General features: G+C 39.4%; 1 protein-coding gene across 2 annotated transcripts in view; it reads right to left on the bottom strand.

Moving 5' to 3' along the window:
- The window catches only part of AGBL4 (AGBL carboxypeptidase 4), a 1,588,908-nt gene extending 1,570,177 nt beyond the window's left edge, over positions 1-18,731 (bottom strand). For both annotated transcript variants that reach the window (XM_059137376.1, XM_059137375.1), the window contains exon 1: positions 18,405-18,731. In XM_059137376.1, the coding sequence (XP_058993359.1) occupies positions 18,405-18,438 (34 nt within the window). In that variant the 5' untranslated portion in view covers positions 18,439-18,731. The remainder of the gene's footprint in view (positions 1-18,404) is intronic.
- Between the last annotated feature and the right edge of the window lie 2,687 nt (positions 18,732-21,418).

Consider the following 21,418-nt stretch of genomic DNA (forward strand, 5'->3'; position numbering starts at 1 on the left):
ATCCTTATTGCTCAGAAGCGATCCAGGGTGCACCTTGACTGCACCATGGTCGATACATCCAGCTACATCTGTTCAGTCATCTCTCACCAAAATGACTAGGAGGAGGAACGCCCAACAGAAGAAAAACACAGAGGATGGGCCTTCTGCAACAGAGCTAATGGCTATCCACATAGACAATATGTCAGAAAGAGAATTCAGGGTAACAATTATCCAGGCAATAGCTGCATTGGAGAAAGCCAGGGATGACCAAACGGAATTGATTAGGGCAGAACTGAAAGCGACCAGGGATGAGGTTCACAATGTTAGGGCAGAACTGAAAGCTACCAGGGATGAGGTTCACAATGCTCTCAATGAGTTCCAATCTAATCTAAATTCTCTCAAAGCTAGGGTAACTGAGACAGAAGATAGAATTAGTGAACTTGAGAACAAACAGATAGAGAGAAAGGATCAGGAGGAAGCCTGGAACAAACGGCTTAGAAGCCATGAGAACAGAATCGGGGAAATAAATGATGCCATGAAACGTTCCAACGTCAGAATTATTGGAATCCCTGAAGGGGAGGAGAAAGAAAGAAGTCTAGAAGATATAGTGGAATAAGTTCCTCATGAAAATCTTCCCAATCTCGCGAATGGAACCAGCGTTCATGTACTAAAGGCTGAACGGTCTCCACCTAAGATTATAGATTCCAAAAAAAAAACATCAAGGCACCTGATAGTCAAATTGAGGAATCATAATTGTAGATACAATCTCTTGAAAGCCGTTAGGACAAAGAGGCTCCTTACTTACAGAGGAAAGCTCATCAGAATAACGTCAGACCTGTCCACAGAGACCTGGCAAGCCAGAAAGGGCTGGCAAGATATATTCAGGGAACTAAATGAGAAGAACATGCAGCCAAGAATACATTACCCAGCAAGACTGACATTCAAAATGGATGGAGAGATAAAGAGTTTCCAACACCGGCAAGGCTTAAAAGACTATGCAACTACCAAGCTGACACTGCAGGAAATATTAAGGCAGGTTCTATAAAAGAGGAAAAATCCTAAGAATAGCATTGAACAGAAATATAGAGACAATCTACAGGAAGAAAAACTTCAAAGGTAACACAATGTCAATAAAAACGTATCTATCAATAATCACTCTCAATGTGAATGACCTAAATGCACCCATAAAACGACACAGGGTTGCAGATTGGATAAAATGACAGGACCCATCCATATGTTGTCTACAAGAGACCCATTTTGAACCTGAAGATACACCCAGACTAAAAGTGAAGGGATGTAGAAGCATCTTTCACGACAATGAGCCTCAAAAGAAGGCTGAGGTAGTGATTCTCATATCAGACAAATTAGATTTTAAACTAAAGACTGTAGTCAGAGATACAGAAGGACACTACATCATTCTTAAAGGGACTATCCACCAAGATGATCTAACAATTGTAAATATCTATGCCCCCAATATGGGAGCAGCCAATTACATAAGAAAACTGCTAATGAAGATAAAGAGTCATATTGATACGAATACAATAATAGTAGATCTTAACACGCCTCTCTCAGAAATAGATCATCGAAGCAGAAAATCAATAAAGAAACAAGAGCATTGAATGACACATTGGACCAGATGGACCTCATAGATATATACAGAACATTCCACCCTAAAACAACAGAATACTCATTCTTCTCAAGTGCATATGGAACCTTCTCAAGAATAGACCACATACTGGGTCACAAATCAGGACTCAACTGATACCAAAAGACTGAGATTATTCCCTGCATATTCTCAGATCACAATGCTTTGAAAATGGAGCTCAATCACAAGGAAAAGTTCCAAAGGAACTCAAACACCTGGAAGCTAAAGACCACCTTGCTTAAGAATGCTTGGATCAACCAGGAGATCAAAGAAGAACTGAAACAATTCAACGAAACCAATGAGAATGAAGACATTTCGGTCCAAACCCTATGGGATACAGCAAAGGCGGTCCTAATGGGTTAATACATAGCCATCCAAGCCTCCCTCAAAAAAACTGAAAAATCCAGAACACACCAGCTGTCTCTACACCTTAAAGAACTGGAGAATCAACAACAAATCAAACCAATTCCACACATAAGAAGGGAAATAATCAAGATTGGAGCAGAGATCAATGAGGTAGAAACCAGAGATACAGTAGAACATATCAATGAAACTAGAAGCTGGTTTTTTGAAAGAATCAATAAGTACCATACTGGTTTGATGACTACAGCTTTGTACTATATCTTGATATCTGAGATTGTGCTACATCCAATTTTGTTTTCACTTTTCAAAACTGCTTTAACTATTCAGGGTCTTATGTGGTTCCATACAAAATTTTAGGATGTGTGGTATAGACATTTTAACAATATTTGTTCTTAATCCATGAGCATGGAATATCTTTCCATTTGTGTTATCTTCAACTTCTTTCATCAGTGTTCTATATTTTTCAAAGAACGGGTCTCTCCCTTCTTTGGTTAAGTTTATTCCTAGGTATATTATTTTTAGTACAATTATAAATGGGACTTTCTTCATTTCTCTTTCTGCTACTTGATTATTAGTGTGTAGTAATGCAACATATTTCTGTACATTGATTTTGTATCCTGTGACCTTACTGAATCCATTTATCAGTTCTTGACGTTTTTTGGTGGAGACTTTAAGGCTTTCTATATATAATATCATGTCATCTGCAAACAGTTAAGTTTTACTTCTTTATTACCAATTTGGATGATTTTTATTCCTTTGGCTTGTGTGACTGCTACAGGTAGAAATTCCAGCACTATGTTGAATAAAATCGGTGAGACTGGACATCTTTGTCTTGTTCCTGACCTTACAGGAAAAAGCTCTGTTTTTCCCCATGGAGTATGATGTTAACTGAATTTTTCATATAAGGCTTTTATTATGTTGAGGTATATTCCCTCTAAACGTACTTCTTGAGGGTTTTCATCATAAATGGATGTTGTACTTTGTCAAATGTTTTTAGTGCATCTATTCAAATAATCATATGGTTTTGATTTTTTCTCTTGTTGATGTGATGTATCACACTGACTGATTTGTGAATAATGAACCATCCTTGCATCCCAGGAATAAATGCCACTTGATTGTGGTGAATGAGTTTTTAATATATCGTTGGATTCAGTTTGCTAATTTTTTATTCACGATTTTTGCATCTATGTTCATAAGACATATTCGCCTGTTGTTCCTTCTTTGTAGTGTCTCTATCTGGTTTTAGGATCAAGGTATTGCTGGCCCCACAAAATGAATTTGGAAGCTTTTCCTCTTATTTTTTGGAACAGCTTGAGAAGAATGGATATTAATTCTTCTTTAAATGTTTGGTAGAATTTGCCTGTGATGACCTCTAGTCCTGGACTTTTGTTTGTTAGGAGAGTTTTAATTACTGATTCCATTTCACAGCTGGTAATCAGATTGTTCAAATGTTCTATTTCTTTCTCCTTCAGTTTTGGGAAGTTATATGTTTCTAGGATTTTAACATTTCTTCTAGGCTGCCCAACTTGTTGGCATATAATTTCCATAATATTTTCTTACCCCTTGTATTTCTGTGACATCAGTTGTTATTTCTCCTCTTTCACTTCCTATTTTGTTTATTCGAGTCCTCCTTTTTTTCCTTTGATGAATCCAACTAAAGGCTTGACAATTTTATTGATCTTTTCAAAGAACCAGTTCCTAGTATCATTGATCTGTTCTATTGTTTTTTAGTTTCTATATCATTTATTTTTGTTCTAATTTTTATTATTTCCCTCCTTCTGCTAGGTTTGGGTTTTGTTTGATCTTCTTCTTCTAGACCTTTAGGTGTAAGGTTAGGTTGTTTATTTGAGACTTTTCTTGCTTCTTGAGGTAGGCTTGTATTGCTATGAACTTCCCTTCTGCGGCCTCCCTAAGATTTTGGACCACTGTGTTTTCATTCTCATTTGTTTTCATGTATTTTTTTTGATTTTTTGATTTCTTGATTGCCATTTATTGTTTAGTAGCATGTTATTTAATCTCCAAGTATTTGTTTCCTTTCCAGATTTTTTTCCTTGTGACTGATTTCTAGATTCATAGTGTCGAGATCAAAAAAGATGCATGGTATGGCTTAATCTTTTTGAATATGTGATCTATTCTGGAAATTGTTCCATGTGCACTTGAAAAGAATGTGTATTTTGCTGTTTTGGGATGGTGCGCTCTGAATATACCTGTTAGATCCATCTGGTCCAATGTGTCATTCAAAGCCATGGTTTCCTTTTTGATTTTCTGTTTGGATGATCTACCCACTGGTGTAAATAGTGTATTAAAGTCCACTACTATTAATGTATTATTACCAATTACTTCTTTATGTTTGTTATTACCACCTTATATATTTGTGTGCTCCCATTTGGGGTGTGTATATACTTGTAATTCTTCTAGCTTCTTGTTAGATTGTTCCCTTTATGATTATATATATAGTATTCTTCTCTGTCTCTTGTTACAGTCTTAGATTTAAAGTATATTTTTTTCTGATATAAGTATTGCTACTTCAGCTTTCTTTTCACTTCCACTTGCATGATAAATGCTTTTCCATTTCTTCACTTTCAATCTGCATGTGTCTTTAGGTCTGAAGTGAGTCTTGCAGGCAACATATTATGGGTCTAGCTTTTTTCTCCATTTTGTCACCCTATATCTTTTGATTGGAGCACTCAGTCCATTTACATTCCAAATAAGTATTGATAGGTATGTACTTATTGCCATTTTGTTATTTGTTTTGTGGTTTTTTGTTCTCTTGCTCTCTCATCTCCCAGTGTAGTGGCTTTCTTTAATGACACACTTTGATTCCTTTCTCTTTATGTTTTGTATGTCTATTACTGTTTTTGATTTGTGGTTACCATTACATTTGCATATAACATCTTCTGCAAATAGCAGTCTAATATTATGTTGATAATCACTTATATTTGGACACTACTACTTTCCCCCTCACATTTTCGGTATATGCTGTCATATACTTTATAATCTTTCATATTCTGAATCCCTTGACTGATTTTCATAGATATATTTAATTTCACTGCTTTTGTGCTTCCTACTTTTCTTACTCCTACTTTCTATTCCTTTCCCTGGTCTTTCTTTCCTTTCCACTCAGAGACCCCTTTAACATTTCTTATAGAGCTGGTTCAGTGGTGATGAACTCCTTTAACTTTTGTCTGGGAAACCTTTCTTTTTAAGACTTTATTTATTTATTTATTTGTCAGAGAGAGAGAGAGCGCGCGCACAAGCAAACAGAGTGGCAGCAGAGTCAGAGAAGCAAGCTCCCCGCTGAGCAAGCAGCCCGATGCAGGACTCAATCCAAGGACTCTGGGATCATGACCTGAGCCAAAGGCAGCAGCTTAACTGACTGAGCCACCCAGGCATCCTGAGGAAACTCTTTATCTCTCTTATCCTGAATGACAGCTTTTCTGGATAGAGCATTCTTGGCTGCAGATTTTTTCTTTCAGCGATAGCCTTATGTTTTCCTTGCATGTAAGTTTTGTCTTGCTGCTTTTAAAATTCTCTCTTTATCACTACTTTTTGCCATTTTAATTACTACGTGCCTTGGTGTGGATCTCCTTGGTCTACTTTTATTGGTGGCTCTCTGTACATCCTGGATCTGAATTTCTGTTTCTTTCCCCATATTTGAAAAGTTTTCTACTATTATATCTTCAAATAAATTTTCTGCCCCTTTACTCTCTTCTCTTTTGGGAATCCCTATAATGCAAGTGTTATTTGCTTAATGGCATCGCTCAGTTCTGAGTCCATTTTTACTTTTCTTATTTTTTTCTCTCTCCTGTTGAGCTTGATTGCTTTCTAGTACTCTCTCCTCCAAGTCACTGATCCATTCTTCTGCTTCCTCTAGTCTATTATTATTCCACCTAGTGTCATTTTTAATTTCAGTTATTGAGTTCTTCATCTCTTATTGGTTCTTTTTTATGCTTTCTATCTCTTTGTTAAGGGTCTCATTGAACTCCTCCTCTTTTTTCTCAAATCCAGTAAGTACCATTACGACTGCTAATTTAAATTCTCTGTCAAGCACATTACTTATCTCCATTTGGTTTAGGTCTCTTCCTGTGATTTTGACCTGTTCTTTCATTTGGGACATCTTGCTCTGTCTCTTCATTTTGTCTAACTCCCTGTGTCTGTTTCTATGTGTTAGGAAAGTCAGCTATGTCTCCTGCTTGAAAGTAGGAGCCTTATGAAGAGGTCCCGTGATGCTCTGCAATGCAATATCCCGTTTATCAAAACTTGGTGCTCACTGTGGTCTCCTATGTCTACTGAATGCACCCTCCTATTGCAGCTGAGCTATATTTGCCTTTGATTCAGTCATCTGCAACGACTCTCTTTGCCTTTTGTGAACAGGGTATGATCTCTGTTTTCAGTGGGTCTCGGTGCTGTTAGTGAGGCCACCTTCAGCTTGAGTCAAATCAAACCAGGCATTTTCAAGATGCAGTAGCACTGAACTATAGGTCACTTTCCCTGTATTGTTCTCTGAGAAGCATTCACTAGCAGGTATGGCCTATACTCAGAACAAATGTCTTTCTCCCAAGCCACAGTCAGACTGGTGTCTATGGTTATCTTCCCCGCTCCCAGGGCAAGAGTCACTTTGCAGTGGTGCCAGCCCATTTCGGGGCTCTTACACATTGCCAGGCTTGTGGCACCACTCTGGATGGGCTCTAGCCAAGGGCATTTTGAAGGGAGCAGGTCTACAGGAGAATACAGTAGTGCTGGCACACTACTGCCAGCATCGTCTGTACTACCAGTCTGCTGTAGGAGGGGACCTGCAGCCACTGGGAACCCAGGTAGGCAAGGTTGGAGGTGGTGATACACATGGTGTTTGTGAGGTTTGTGTGGGAGGAGATCTGGAACCAAGGCCTGGTTTGAGGGAACGTTCTGCAGAATTCAGGGGCAGGGCATGCCATTAGCAAGTCAGATAGCAAATGATGGTGCCATATTGGTTCCGTAGGTGTCCGTGTCTAGTCCAGAAAATGGGGAGGGAAATGGCATCCACCAGTTCCTTTGTTCCTGTAGAAGTTTCCTAGTGATTCCTGCCCTTCAGCTCATGCTCTGAGATTATTTAATGACTCTTTCTCCCATATACCCCATGCATTATTTTTCAAATTGCTGCTTCTATGCTGTATGTATCTCTAAAGGGCCATAAGTTCTACTATCTCTTTAAGGGTGGGGACTAAGTTTCCTCAGCCCTCCTGGCTCTCCCAAAGCTGAGCCCATGTACATTTTAAAGTTCCATGTGATGACCCCACAGTCACAAAAATTCATGAAATTTGGCCCCTCTGGTTTTCAAAGCCAAATATTATGGGGATTCATCTTCTCCATGCAGGTTCTCCATCCCTGGGCTATGGCCTGAGGTTCTGTTTCTTTCCCCTCCCTGCATCTGCAGCATCCTTCCCTTCTTTCCTCCTATAGTCCATTTAACTCCAAATCCCATCTCTACCCTTCCAACCTTCTTTCATTTGGACTCTTCTCAACACATAACTCTGGGGAGTCTGCCCTGCCAGCCTTCGGGTTCTTTCCCAGGTTATTTACATTCATATGCATGTTATCTAGTTGTATGCATGGGATGAAGTGAGTTTAGGGTCCTCCTACTCTGCCATCTTCTCCAGATGTCTCCCAAATGAGATTTTAAATGAGCTTGCTCCATTCCCAATATATTAAATGTGTTTAAGTCCTATTCAACTAGGACACTTTGTGAAATGCCAAAAGTTTCTCCGCTTTCCCCTTCATTTGTGTTAACATTCTCAGCTTCCAATAGCCTAAGTTCAAACATTTAAACCTAAAAATTTATGGATTAAAAATATTTCCACTCATTTAGTACACAAATATTTATTGAATGCCTACCATAGCAAGCATATGTTAATTGCTATTTTAATCCCTACTATTCAACACGAATTTACTCAATAAGTGCACAGAGATGCCTGAGATGAGAAGCTTCATTAACCCCATACTTCTCATTACTGAATTAAGGTAATCAGAAATAAATATGAATTTTTTGTTTCATATGTTTGTCTGGAAATTAAGATATATATTATCTATTCCTCAATAACTCAATAATTAAAATTTTGAATTACTTTAAGGTCTACTATGTGCCATCCCCTCCCATCAGTAAAGGCATTCATTTTATATTCAGGTTAAATAAACCCAGGAGGCAGAGCGGAGTAGTCTCACCAGTATGGACATAGAGCCAGAGAGACGTGGGTTATAGTTCAAGCTCTATTACTTAAGGGTTGTGCAGTCTTAGCTTCACCACTTAATATTTCTGAACCCCAATTTTCTCATATGTAAAACTGAGATAATTATACCCCCTGCAGTAATTCTGTGAAAATTAAATAAGATATATGTAAAGTGCCTTTTGTCATTTGCAAATAACAAAACAATGGCTTAATGAACTAACTTTGCTTTTTTTTTTTTTTTAAGATTTTATTTATTTATTTGAGAGAGAGAAAGCATAAGCAGGGAGGGGCAGAGGGAGAGGGAGGAAGAATCAGAGGTAGACCCCACACTGAGTGCAGAGCCCAGTACAGGGCTCAATCCCACAATCGCACAATCATGACGTGAGTCAATACAAAGAGTCAAATGTTCAACCAACTGAGCCACCCAAAATCTCCAGTAAGGTTGCTTTTAAAGGCCATTCCTATAACACCTGGTCATTTATCTCTCTCCATCTTAAGGCAGTATATTATTTACTGAATGGGAATCACGAAATTTACATTACACTTCTGGTTCCTCTCTTCCCTAGTAGTGGGACCCTGGTTAAGTCACTTAACTTCTAACATTCAATATAAAGATAAAAATTCGCACTTCCCTTACCATATGTTCTAATCTTATATATGTCTTTTCTATTTAGGAGAGCAAAAATGGAAAGACTCTGGGCTTTAGAATCAGAAATACCTGGTTTCTAGCCACATAAAAGCCTGAACTAATCACTTAATCTCTCTTAAATACATCTGTACAAACCTGGAGTATTACTTTAGGTCTATTTTGATGGAAAATGAGAAAGTAAACTACTAAGAAGCTAAAAGTATAAGATAAACTGATGACCAAATAATTTAGGAACCAACATTTGCTTTGGACCTGCTCTAGCACAGATGTTATTAGGTCAACCAAAGTATTCCTACTTTGAAGATTTCAGATTCTTCAATGTAACCTCTATTACTAACTGAAATGCAATGCTCTGTTATTAACAAAGATTTCTTAACCTGGGTTTCTAGGATGGACATTACCTCGTAAAATTATTTTCAAATTTTCATGTGAAGGCACACAGCATGCATTTTCAGGAGAAAGAATTCATTGTCTTTTCATAACATACCCAAAGAGATCTATCACCCCAGAAATATTTAAGAACCAATAGAAGGAAAAAAAATAAGAAGAAATACGGTCTTTAGCTCTGTTAATGGATGAAAATACTAGCAATGTTCAGAATAAGCTTCATTTTCTCACCACACAACTTTCCTAGGTGTATGCTGCTCTCTCTGCACTCCATTCCTCCTCTCTATTCCCAGTTGCTCTGCTTATAACCTTCACTGGGCTAATTTCTTATTATTCAGTACTCAATTCATGTGCCCTTCCAACAAGCTGCTTTACTGAACTACTCTTACCACCACTCCCAGGCTGTCACAGAGAACCATTCTCTAGCCTCAGAATTCTGTGTACCACTCATTTTATTGACTGGATGGTAATTCTCTAACTCTATTCTTCCTCCACTATGATGGAAGATACTTGAAGGCAGGGACTTTGTCTAATACATCTCTGAATTTCCAAAGTTGGACACAATGCATGGAACATAATGAGTATTCAATACAAATTTTAAAGGTTTTTTTGGGGGGGAGAGAGAGAGACCTGTGTGCATGACTGGGTGTGGAGGAAGTGGGGCGGCAGTGGGAAAAGGAGAAAGAATCTTAAGCAGGCTGCAAACCCAGTGCAAAGCCCAATGCAGGACTTTGACTCCATTTCACAGGCAAAATCATGATCTAAGCAAAATCAAGAGTCAGATTCTTAATTGAGTGAGTCACCCAGGCACCTCTCAATACATATTTTTAAATGAATAATTCTAAAAATGAATAACACAGTTCACAACAGAATGATTTCTTTCATAAAGCCATGACACAGAGATTAATATATTTCAATTAGTGATGCCTAAAATTCCTAAAAAAATGCAGCAAACTATAATTAATGGCAAATTATTTTTCCCATTTCTTCCACCAAAACTCAGAGATTTTGCTCTGTAACATTGCTGAAAGTCATTACATATGAATTTCCAATTCTATATAAAAGATTTTAATCCTAGGGGCATCTGAGTGGCTCAGTTGGCTAAGCATCTGTCTTTGGCTCAGGTCATGATCCTAGGTCCTGGGATTGAGCCCTGCATCAGGCTCTCTGCTCCATGGGGAGCATGATTCTCCCTCTTCGTCTGCCTGCCACTCTGCCTACTTAGGCTCTTACTCTTTCTTTCTCTCTCTCTCTCATTCTCTCTGACAAAGAGTAAATAAAATCTTTTTTTAAAAAAGTTTTTAATCCTACATAAAATTATAGAAGCCTCTTATGTTTGATTGTTTTGTTTTCCTTCAGTTGACATGCAAGTACATTATTCTGAAAACCTGTTTAGAGACTCAAATAATCACAATATAGTTCTTAAAAATATATGACAAATAAAATCATCATTCTTAGAAATTGCAAAAAAATAAATTCCTTTTATGAGTCTCATTAAATGAATACAAAATATAAAAATTATCATATTCCCATATGGTGAGTAACACATCAATGAATTATTGCAAGCTTACACACTTACAATAACATCTTATAATCAGAAAAAACAAATTCAGCTAAGGATGAAACTTTTTCTTAAATCAATACTAAAATTAATACCTATCCCATTGCTGCAATATAACAATTAATAAAAATATTCTAACATCCATATAAGACTGTGCTGTTCTTCATTCCTCAATTTCATAAAATCCCTCTATGAAAAACACATAGCAAGTATCATTCTCAATGGGGAAAAGCTGACAGCCTTCCCTTTGAGATCAGGAACATGACAAGGATGCCCACTCTTGCCACTGTTGTTCAACATAGTACTAGAAGTCCTAGCAGTAGCAATCAGAAAACAAAAAGAAATAAAAGGTGTTCAAATTGGCAAAGAAGTCAAATTCTCTTCACAGATGACGTGATACTTTTTATGGAAAACCCAAAAGACTCCACCCCCAAACTACTAGAACTCATACAGCATTTCAGTAATGTGGCAGGATACAAAACCAATGCACAGAAATCAGTTGCTTTCTTATACACTAACAATGAAAATACAGAAAGGGAAATTAGAGAATCGATTCCATTTACTGTAGCACCAAGAACCATAAGATACCTGGGAATAAATCTAACCAAAGAGGTAAAGGATCTGTATTAGAGGAACTACAGAACACTCATGAAAGAAACTGAAGAAGACACAAAAAGATGGAAAAGCATTCCAAGCTCATGGATTGGAAGAATAAACACTGTTAAAATGTCTATACTTCCCAGAGCAATCTATACTTTCAATGCCATCCTGATCAAAATTCCACTGGCATTTTTCAAAGTGCTGGAACAAACAATCCTAAAGTTTGTATGGAACCAGAAAAGACCCCAAATTGCTCAGAAAAATGTTGAAAAAGAAAAACAAAACCAGGGGCATCACGTTGCCTGATTTCAAACTTTACTACAAAGCTGTGATCACCAAGACAGCATGGTACTGGCACAAAAACAGACACATAGACCGGTGGAACAGACTAGACAGCCCAGGTATGGACCCACAACAATATGGCCAAATAATCTTCGACAAAGCAATAAAAAATACACAGTGGAAAAAAGACAGTACTTCAATAAATGGTGCTGGGAAAACTGGACAGCTATGTATAGAAGAATGAAACTTGACCATTCTCTTACACCATACACAAAGACAAACTCAAAATGGATGAAAGACCTCAACGTGAGGCAGGAATCTATCAAAATCCTAGAGGAGAACATAGGCAGTAACCTCTTGGACATCGGCCACAGCAATTTCTTTCAAGACATGTCTCTAAGGCAAAGGAAACAAAAGCGAAAAGCAACTTCTGGGACCTCATCAAGGTCAAAATCTTCTGCACAGCAAAGGAAACAGTCAAGAAAACAAAGAGGCACCGCATGGAATGGGAGAAGATATTTGCAAATGATAATACAGACAAAGGGCTGCTATCCGAGATCTATAAGGAACTCCTCAAACTCAACACACACAAAACAGATAATCACGTCAATAAATGGGCAGAAGACATGAACAGACACTTCTCCAAAGAAGACATGCAAATGGCTAACAGATACATGAAAAAAATGTTCATCATCATTAGCCCTCAGGGAGATTCAAATCAAAACCACATTGAGATACCACTTTATACCAGTCAGAATGGCCAAAATTAACAAGATAGTAAACAAGTGTTGGAGAGGATGTGGAGAAAGGGGAAACCTCTTACACTATTGGTGGGAATGCAAGCTGGTGCAGCCACTTTGGAAAAGAGTGTGGAGATTCCTTAAGAAATTAAAAACAGAGGAGGGCATGTATTACATGGATCACTGGGTGTGGTGCATAAACTATGAATTTTGGAACACTGAAAAAAAACTTAATGTAATTTAATTTAATTTAAAAAAGAAATTAAAAATAGAGCTACCCCATGACCCTGCAATTGCACTACTAGGTAATTACCCCAAAGATACAGATGTACTGAAAAGAAGAGCCATCTGTACCCCAATGTTCTTAGCACCAATGGCCACAATCGCCAAACTGTGGAAAGAGCCAAGATGCCCTTCAACAGACAAATGGATAAAGAAGACATGGTCCATACATACAATGGAATATTATGCCTCTGATCATCAGAAAGGATGAATACCCAACTTCTGTATCAATATGGACAGGACTACAGGAGATTATGCTGAATGAAATAAGCCAAGCAGAGAGAGTCAATTATCATATGGTTTCATGTACTTGTGGAGCATAAGGAATAACATGGAGGACATTAGGAGAAGGAAAGGAAAAGTGAATTGGGGGAAATCGGAGTGGGGAGATGAACCATGAGAGACTGTGGACTCTGAGAAACAAATTGAGGGTTTTGGAGGGGTGAGGGGAAGGGGTTAGGTGAGCCTGGTAGTAGGTATTAAGGAGGGCAAATATTGCATGGAGCACTGGGTGTGGTGCATAAACAATGAATTTTGGAACACTGAAAAACTAAAATTAAATTTAAAAAAAAAAAAAAAAGGTGCCCCAGTGCCTGAAGGAGGCGGGGGGGGGGGGGGGGGGCGCGGGGGGGGGGGGGGCAGAAAGAGACTTACTGCTCTTAAATGACCTGAAAATAAAGCTGTGACTTTCTTAAAAATATGTATGCAAAATACTGACATCAATTTGATCTTTTAATACATACAGTTCTCTGGTATCTCTCATTGAAAGGGACACTGAGCCATGATACTTGAAACTGAAGTCAAATGCAACATTCAGAGCTCCTTAGAAGAAACAAGCATAAAAGCATCAGGGAAACAAAAGGTGTTTTTTGTCCCAAACAAAAGGTATTTTCTGTCCCAATACTGTACTTTTTAGATATTTAATAAAGCTATACTTACTGATGTTACAGAATATAAATAACAAAAAAAATAAAGTTTTAAAAATATTTCTAAAAAGGGAAAAAGTTATGTAAATCCATATTCCCTTTTCCACAATTCCAAAATCTGTCAATCTCTAAAAACCAAATGTTTGGTGCCAAAACTAATTTGCTGGCAAACTTAACCTAAATTGACATGAAGCTATTTATAAGTTTTATTCATTCAGTGTGGATGTGCTATTAATGTTGTTTGATTATCAAGGTAATTTCCCATACCCCGTGGAGATACTATGTAATCATGTTCACATGCTGTATTACTTTTCCACAATCCCAAAAAATAAAATCTGAACTCTGAAATATATTTGCACTCAAGGCTGCAAATAAGGGACTGTAGCCCTGGATTTCCTCTTCTCCAAAAGGTGAATTTATTAGTAAGTCTTTAGGGAAAGACATACACACACAGGTGTACACACTCACACACATACATATACTAATTAAGCTATCATTTCTTTGGGGATAGGATGGTGTAAGACATTATGCACTTTCCAAACCTATCTCTTCTAATTCTTACCTGAAAAGTAGATGTTACTATCCTCAATTAGCAAACAGACTTAACTATTTTGCCCAGCTACTAACAGAAGATAGAAAAGATTCTTCTTGTCTCTAAGGCTTTTTAAATTTTCAAGATTCTGTCTATAGATGATTTCACATACCATGAAGTTTTTGTGTTTTTTTTTTTTAAAGACTCAATTTCAGGCACCTGGGTGGCTCAGCGGGTTAAGCCTCTGCCTTCAGCTCAGGTCATGATCTCAGGGTCCTGGGATTGAGTCCCGCATCGGGCTCTCTGCTCAGCAAGGAGCCTGCTTCCCTCTCTCTCTCTCTGCCTGCCTCTCTGCCTATTTGTGATCTCTGTCTGTCAAATAAATAAATAAAATCTTTAAAAAAAAAAAAAAAAGACTCAATTTCACAGAGAAAGTGATCAAGGTACAGGCCATTTTAAGAGACTGCATCATTCTAAAATTTCTGGTCAGATGGACTTGCACAAAAGTAACAAACGATAATACAGGAAAGCAATTTAACCCAGTAACTCAAACGAAAGCTTTCATTTATGATAATTGGAAAAGAAGGAGAAGAAACAGGGCAATCTAGTTTAAGACTAATACTCCTACATTTAATTAACTATAAGGTTTCTTTTTTTATTATTATTCATAGTCAAATTGTTGGAGAAGAAAAATTCTAACATTCTTGTCCTCATTCTTTTTCTTGTCCTCATTTTAAGGTACATTACTTAAAGTTTAAAGAAACTTCCTTTTGCAAACCTGACCTTCTTACAGAGCTATCTGCACGCTGGCGGGGGGGAATAAGAGTTTAACTGTCCCTTCACACTTTTAAGAAATTTTAAGAAATTTACTCTGTTCAGGTAACAATTCCATGCTCTCCTTTCTTCTGATAGCAAATAAATTAAACCAATGGGGGAAAAAAAACAGAATGTCTTAAATTCATCACTGTATATTTAAAGCTTGCTTTTATATGTAAAGTATAGGTAATACATCTTAATTTTTTATATTGGAGGGTTTTTTATAGGTAAAGTACAGGTAATACATCTTAATTTTTTATATTCAAGCTTCAGGGGAACTAAGTAAATAGCATTTATTGGGCACTTCAGATATATTATCTCTAGCATGCACAGTACTTTCCACATCACCTTGCTAACATATGCTTACCTTAGAATAACATTTCCTATGGGGCAAGAATTTTCATCCTGCCTATATTCAATATGTAGTATGTTGCAATACTAACAGAAAACCAAATAATGAATGTGGATGATGCTAAAATAGGCCCCAAAATCCTACAATCTTACACTTACTTGCAGTTATTGAGCAAGTTGCTTAACTTCTCTGTGCCACAACTTATTCAAATACTAGAGATAATACTTAAGAATGTAGTAACGATGCTGAAGTAGATTAAAACATACAATGCACTTGGCACAGTATCTAGCATATAATAAACATTCCATAAACATTAGCTATTCCCTACTAACATGAGAAATCACTAGAGGGACATGTTTTGTACCAGGTGACTGTTCCATCTAATCCGAAACAGTCAAACCTACACTGACTTGCAATCTATGGCATGATCTGGTGGGAAAGATGATGTATGCCAATCAGTTTTTCTCTCTCGGGAATCTAAATTAAGAAACAAAGACTGCACCCACTAATAGTGATTCAGAAGTTAAATGGTTTGGCTTCTACCTTCACCAATTTTCTCTCATCAATGTTACCAACAATGCTAAATATTTTGCTAAATCTAGTTTCTCAGTCATCCTTTTAATATCATTTGGCAGCATTTAAGCTGTTCAAAACCATTCTTCTCATTCTCTTTGGAAAGCACTAAAATATTGAAGGTATTCAACACTTAATCCCAAGCCTCTGCTCCTCACACTCTACTCTTCCTCTAGGTAATTTCATCTACACTTAGGACTTCAGTAATTATCTCCACGTTGGCTCAGACTTCTCTTACACATTCAACTGCATTGTCAATCCCTCCACTTACTTGGATGGTTAAACAATACCCCTGACTCCCTATGTCCAAAATCAAACATGATCCCTCCTCAAACATAGCCAAGATCCCTTCCAGTGCTCCTTATCCCCATAAGTGCATCACCAATTATCCAGATGCACAAATTAGAAAATTAGAAGTATGCCCTGATACCTCCTTTTCCTTCATCCCCATGTTTCACTAAATCCTATTAATTTTATCTCTTAAATATTTCTCAATTTCTTCTCTCCATCTCCATTGTTATCTTCTAAAAGGTCCACCTATATCCCTCTTGTACCTTTTGTAACTAGCCAGTTATATTTTTCATAATTTTAATCACGTCATGCTCCTTAAAAGCCCTCGATGGCTTCCTATTATTTCTAAGATTTCTGATCAAAATTCATATCATAGTATACGAGGCCTACAAGATCTGTTTCAGTTTCTTTTCTCCTCCTATTGCCCTACACGCAGCCATATTTGTCTCCTTTCATTTCCTTAAACACATCATGTTTCCTCCTACCTTATGGTCTTTGCACATGGTTTCCCTCTGCCTTGACCATTCTTGGTCCTTCTCTTCATTTATTCAATATATCTCAGCTAAAGTATCACTTCCTCAGAGAAAGCTTCTTGAACCCATAGACTTTATCAGGTCATTCAGTTATTCACTTAATAAATATTTAATAATAACCTACTGTATACCATGTATAGTTCTAGACATGTGGGATTGTTAAACATAACAAAAAACCTTGGCTTTCATGGAGCTTATATTCGAATGGAAGAAAATAGGCAAGAAGGAATAAAAATAATAAATGAATTGTACAATATGTATAAATGCAGTAAATCTAGGGGGGATGGGGGGAAGGGGGAAAAAACAGAACAAGAACAAGGTAAGAGAATCACAAGCAGAGAGTTTCCAGTACCTAAATTGGCACCTGACATGTAGCTGGCACTCAATAAATATTTGTTGAGTGGATGAATGAATAAAAAAATGTTATGAGGAACTTAAACTATAAAAAGAATAGAGGAACTACTTGGTGGAAGAAACAGAGATGCCACGAAAGAAAGAGAAATCATGCAGGTTTTGAGAGGTAACAATATCTTGAATTATCCTTAACAGCTTTATTTGGCTTCTAGTTCCAGTCACTATATGATCTTAACATAACCACTATCCCCCTTTCCCACCACCAAAGGCTGAATAATTCAAGTGAGTCACTCTTGTAACGAAAATACCTAATCAGGACACATATACAAGTCTGTATACCACTTCCATCATTACCAACAGACATATCCCCAAAGCCACTGCTTTGCTACACACACAGATATCACTTGTCTTAAAGCTTCAGTTCTTTAATCCCAGCCCCTTTCAGGTACAAACTCCCTCCTACATGCACAAGACTGTGAAAATCCTAGCTCTCTTCTATGACCGTGTGAGACACTTGGATCACTACTCTCCAAGCCTAATCAAACTCACATTCCCTCAGGAATAGGACAGTGGGACCCCCTTCCCAATAGTCTTCCTGCACCTTGAAGATTATCTTCCACCCACAGATATGTGGATATACACTCCCTTGTAATTCTGAATGACCTTCAAGAGCACTGATCCCATATACACTCAAACTCAGGTTCCAGCATCGTTTGGAAGGGTTCTTAAGCACTGAGGCTCTGGGTGTCCCCTCAAGCCTCTTGTCTTTATAGGACCCACAGGAAGATCTGGTATAGTTTCTATGTGTTCAGGGGTGACCCTAAGGTACCATACTTCCCCCAAAACACACATAATCGGTGTATACACCCCTTCCGTGGCACTACCTGATATTAAAGTAACAGTCCCCCCACATACACCTGCCTCTGCATTATGAGACCCTCTCCACCAAACCATGCTCCTTTAGGGAGCCCTCTTATGCTCCCACAGGACTGTGTACCCCCTACTCCTTTGATCAGCCTCATTTCAGGTGTCCCCTCGGTACTGGAGTCCTGTGTCTTCCCTGGAGTCCCAGCCCTTTTGGGGCCCACGCTCACTTAGAAGTGTGCACAGTCCCGCATACACCTCTGCCGCTGCCGCCAGGACTCCGAGGTCCATGCCCGCCACTCAGAGCGGTATGTACCTCCCCTGACCCCTGACCCCGAGGTCACAGCCCTAAGGCGCAAATACACAGGAGCGCCTCCTCAGGAGTAGGGCCATGCCCTAGTCCCCTCTCCCCTCAGACCCAGGACAGCCATGCTGCCTCAAAGCTTCCCCACGATCGACCGCCCTCACAAACCTGCCTCAGGCGCCGTCTGGCTCCGCTCCGCCATTTTTTGTTGTCCCTCCGCCTCTAAGCCCACGCGAAAATCGCGGGGCAGTGGGGAACTGGCGACAGGATCTGCGGGCTGACAGAGCTCCCTCAGGAAGACGCGGCTCGACGGTTGCCAAGGCAACGGGCGGCCCGCGTGCAGGCGGGTAACGCGAGGCGGCGGGGGAAGAGGGGAGGAGAGGTGGGTGAGCGGGGAGGCGGGCTGGGAGGGAGCGTGCGTCGAAGGCCCCGCCCCCGCCGCGCCGCCACTCTTTGGTCTAGGCGCCTGCGGGGCTGGGACTATGCTGCACCTCTCTCCGCCACCGAGGCACCGCGTCCTGGCAACTGAGCATGCTCAGCCGCCTCTGGTTAGCCAGGACTTGGTCCGCTGGGATGGCGCTCGCCAGCCGCAGAGGGGGTCCTTCTGCTGACCACAAACCTGGTTGGGCTGGCTTTTCTGTGGTTGGCGCTCAGTTTGAGGGGCCTGAGAGGTTTCTTGATTTCCCAACGCGCCTGGCCCTGGTCCAGGTGCTGGGTAACTTAGATTTTCAACTGAAATGCACGGAGAATCAATCATTCTGTCCCCACCCCACCCCATACTTGGGCTCCTCGCCCTCGCACGACAGCACCAAAAGGGCTTCTCTTTCGCTGCTGTATTTCTCAGTGTATTTAGGAAGCCCTTTCCCATCTCTCCGTAGTGAATCGCCACTATCTTCCAAGACCCAGCTAGAATATTACTCTTTTCCTGAGCTGCTCTGTCCTCCCCAGGTCCTCTGTGCCACCCTGGCCTAACACTGACTACTTTATGCATTATTCACTTCTATCTTTCTTACTTAAGGGTAAGGTGAACTCCCTGTTGCCTGGAGTCAGTCTCTTCATCTAGGTATATTCCATAATACAACATAGTGCTTGACACAAGATAAGTGCTCAGTAAATATTTGTGGAATGAAAAATGACTCCTAAGTTCACTCCTGCACATTCTACCAGTTTTATTGAGCACTTAATTTTTTAACAAGTACCATTCCAGGTAGGCCCCTTCTCTTCAAGGCACTCGCAGAGATAAGAGGCTTTACATGCCTCATGTAACTAACTTCTAGGAAGTTAGCCCACCAGATAGAGGACATTCAATACATTTCAAAACTGAATAAAAGATGTGGTCACAGAAACAAGAAGAGAGAGAGAGAATGGATTTGGTAGAAGTTAACTAGTCTGTAAAGTGCTACAGGATCATAGAGGTGGAACTTTACATTGGGAGGTGGTGGGGTAAAACAGTTAAGATTACAAAGAGGAGTGGATACCCTAGCTGAGTCTTAAAAAATGGATAGTTGTCAGCCAGGCAAAGGAAAGGAGGGCTGTGGCAGGCAGAAGGAGCAGCAGGAGCAAGGAAGAGTGTAGGGACAATCTGTTAAACTACAGGAAGTCCAGTATGCTAAAGCACAAACTGACAGGACAAAGCCTTATCTCTAAAGAAGCTCCTGTATAGCTAGGTAATGTCTTCAGATGTGTTTCCCAATAGCAGAGACTGAGGTCAGGACTTGGGTGCTAGTAATTTGCTTGGGACATAAGCCCAGGAAACAGAAGTGAGGGAGAGAAGTGAAAGAGGGAAGGGTTTTGAGATTGAGTTGATTGCCTTAGTAGTCTCCTGGGCATAAGCTCACCAGAGAGACCTTCTGAAAACAGTGTAGAATATGTCTCAGCATTGCCCCACCAAAGAAGAAGGAGACTAGGTCATTTACCTCATGATTTCCATCTTCATTATTTCAGGGTTATCTCCATCCCCCAGGTTGAACTCTCATATTCCCTGGTTATGCTTGCCCAGGGCTAAGCAGCCTTTTAGGACTTAAAAGAAAGCCTTGAGGCAGAAAAACAGAGGGACTAGAAAATACTTGGGGTGGGAGGCTGGCAACAAATTGGAACTACACATTCACCTGCACTGAAATCAGGAATAAGTTGTGGGTACCACGAGAACCTGGGCAAAAAGTTACATGAAAATACTCATCATTGGGGTAAATACCCAGTAGTGTAATCAGCTGGGTCATAGAGTGGCTCTATTTTTAACTTTTTGAGGAACCTCCACAATGTTATCCAAAGTGGCTGTACCAAACTTGCATTCTCACCAATAGTGTAACAGGGTTCCCCTTTCTCCACAACCTCTCCAACATTTGTTGTTTCTTGTCTCATCAGTTTTTGCTCTTCTAATTGGTGTGAAGAGGTGTCTCAACGTGGTTTTGATCTGAATTTCCCTGAGGGCTAATGATGATGAACATTTTTTCACATGCCTGTTAGCCATTTGTATATCTTCATTGGAGAAGTGTCTGTTCATGTCTTCTGCCCATTTTTTGACTTGATTATTTGTTTGTTGAGTGTTGAGTTTGAGAAGTTCTTGGATACCAGCCCTTTATCTGATACATCATTTGCAAATATCTTCTCCCATACATGGGCTGTCTCTTTATTTTGTTGACTGTTTCCTTTGCTGTGCAGAAGCTTTTTATCTTGATGAAGTCCCAGAAATTCATTTTCACTTTTGTTTCCTTTTTCTTTGGAGACATGTTTTGAAAGAAGTTGCAGTGGCTGATGTCAAAAAGGTTCTCCTATGTTCTCCTCTAGGAGATTCCTAGAGGATTCCTCTCACATTGATGTCTCATCTATTTAGAGCTTATCTTAGTGTATGATGTAAGGGAATGGTCGAGTTTCATTTTTCAGTATATAGCTGTCCAATTTCCCCAGCACCATTTATTGAAGAGACTGTCTTTTTCCATTGGATCTTTTTTCCTGCTTTGTCAAAGATTAGTTGACCATAAAACTAATGATATACTGTATGGTGACTAACATAACATAATAAAAAAATAACCTGAGTGGCTCAGTGGGTTGAGTCTCTGCCTTCAGCTCAGGTCATGATCTCAGGGTCCTGGGATCAAGCCCTGCATTGGGCTCTCTGCTCAATGAGGAGTCTGATTCCCCCTCTCTCTCTCTGCCTGCCTCTCTGCCTACTTGTGATCTCT

The sequence above is a fragment of the Mustela lutreola genome, chromosome 10 (assembly GCF_030435805.1).
Source record: "Mustela lutreola isolate mMusLut2 chromosome 10, mMusLut2.pri, whole genome shotgun sequence".
Lineage (NCBI taxonomy): Eukaryota > Metazoa > Chordata > Mammalia > Carnivora > Mustelidae > Mustela > Mustela lutreola.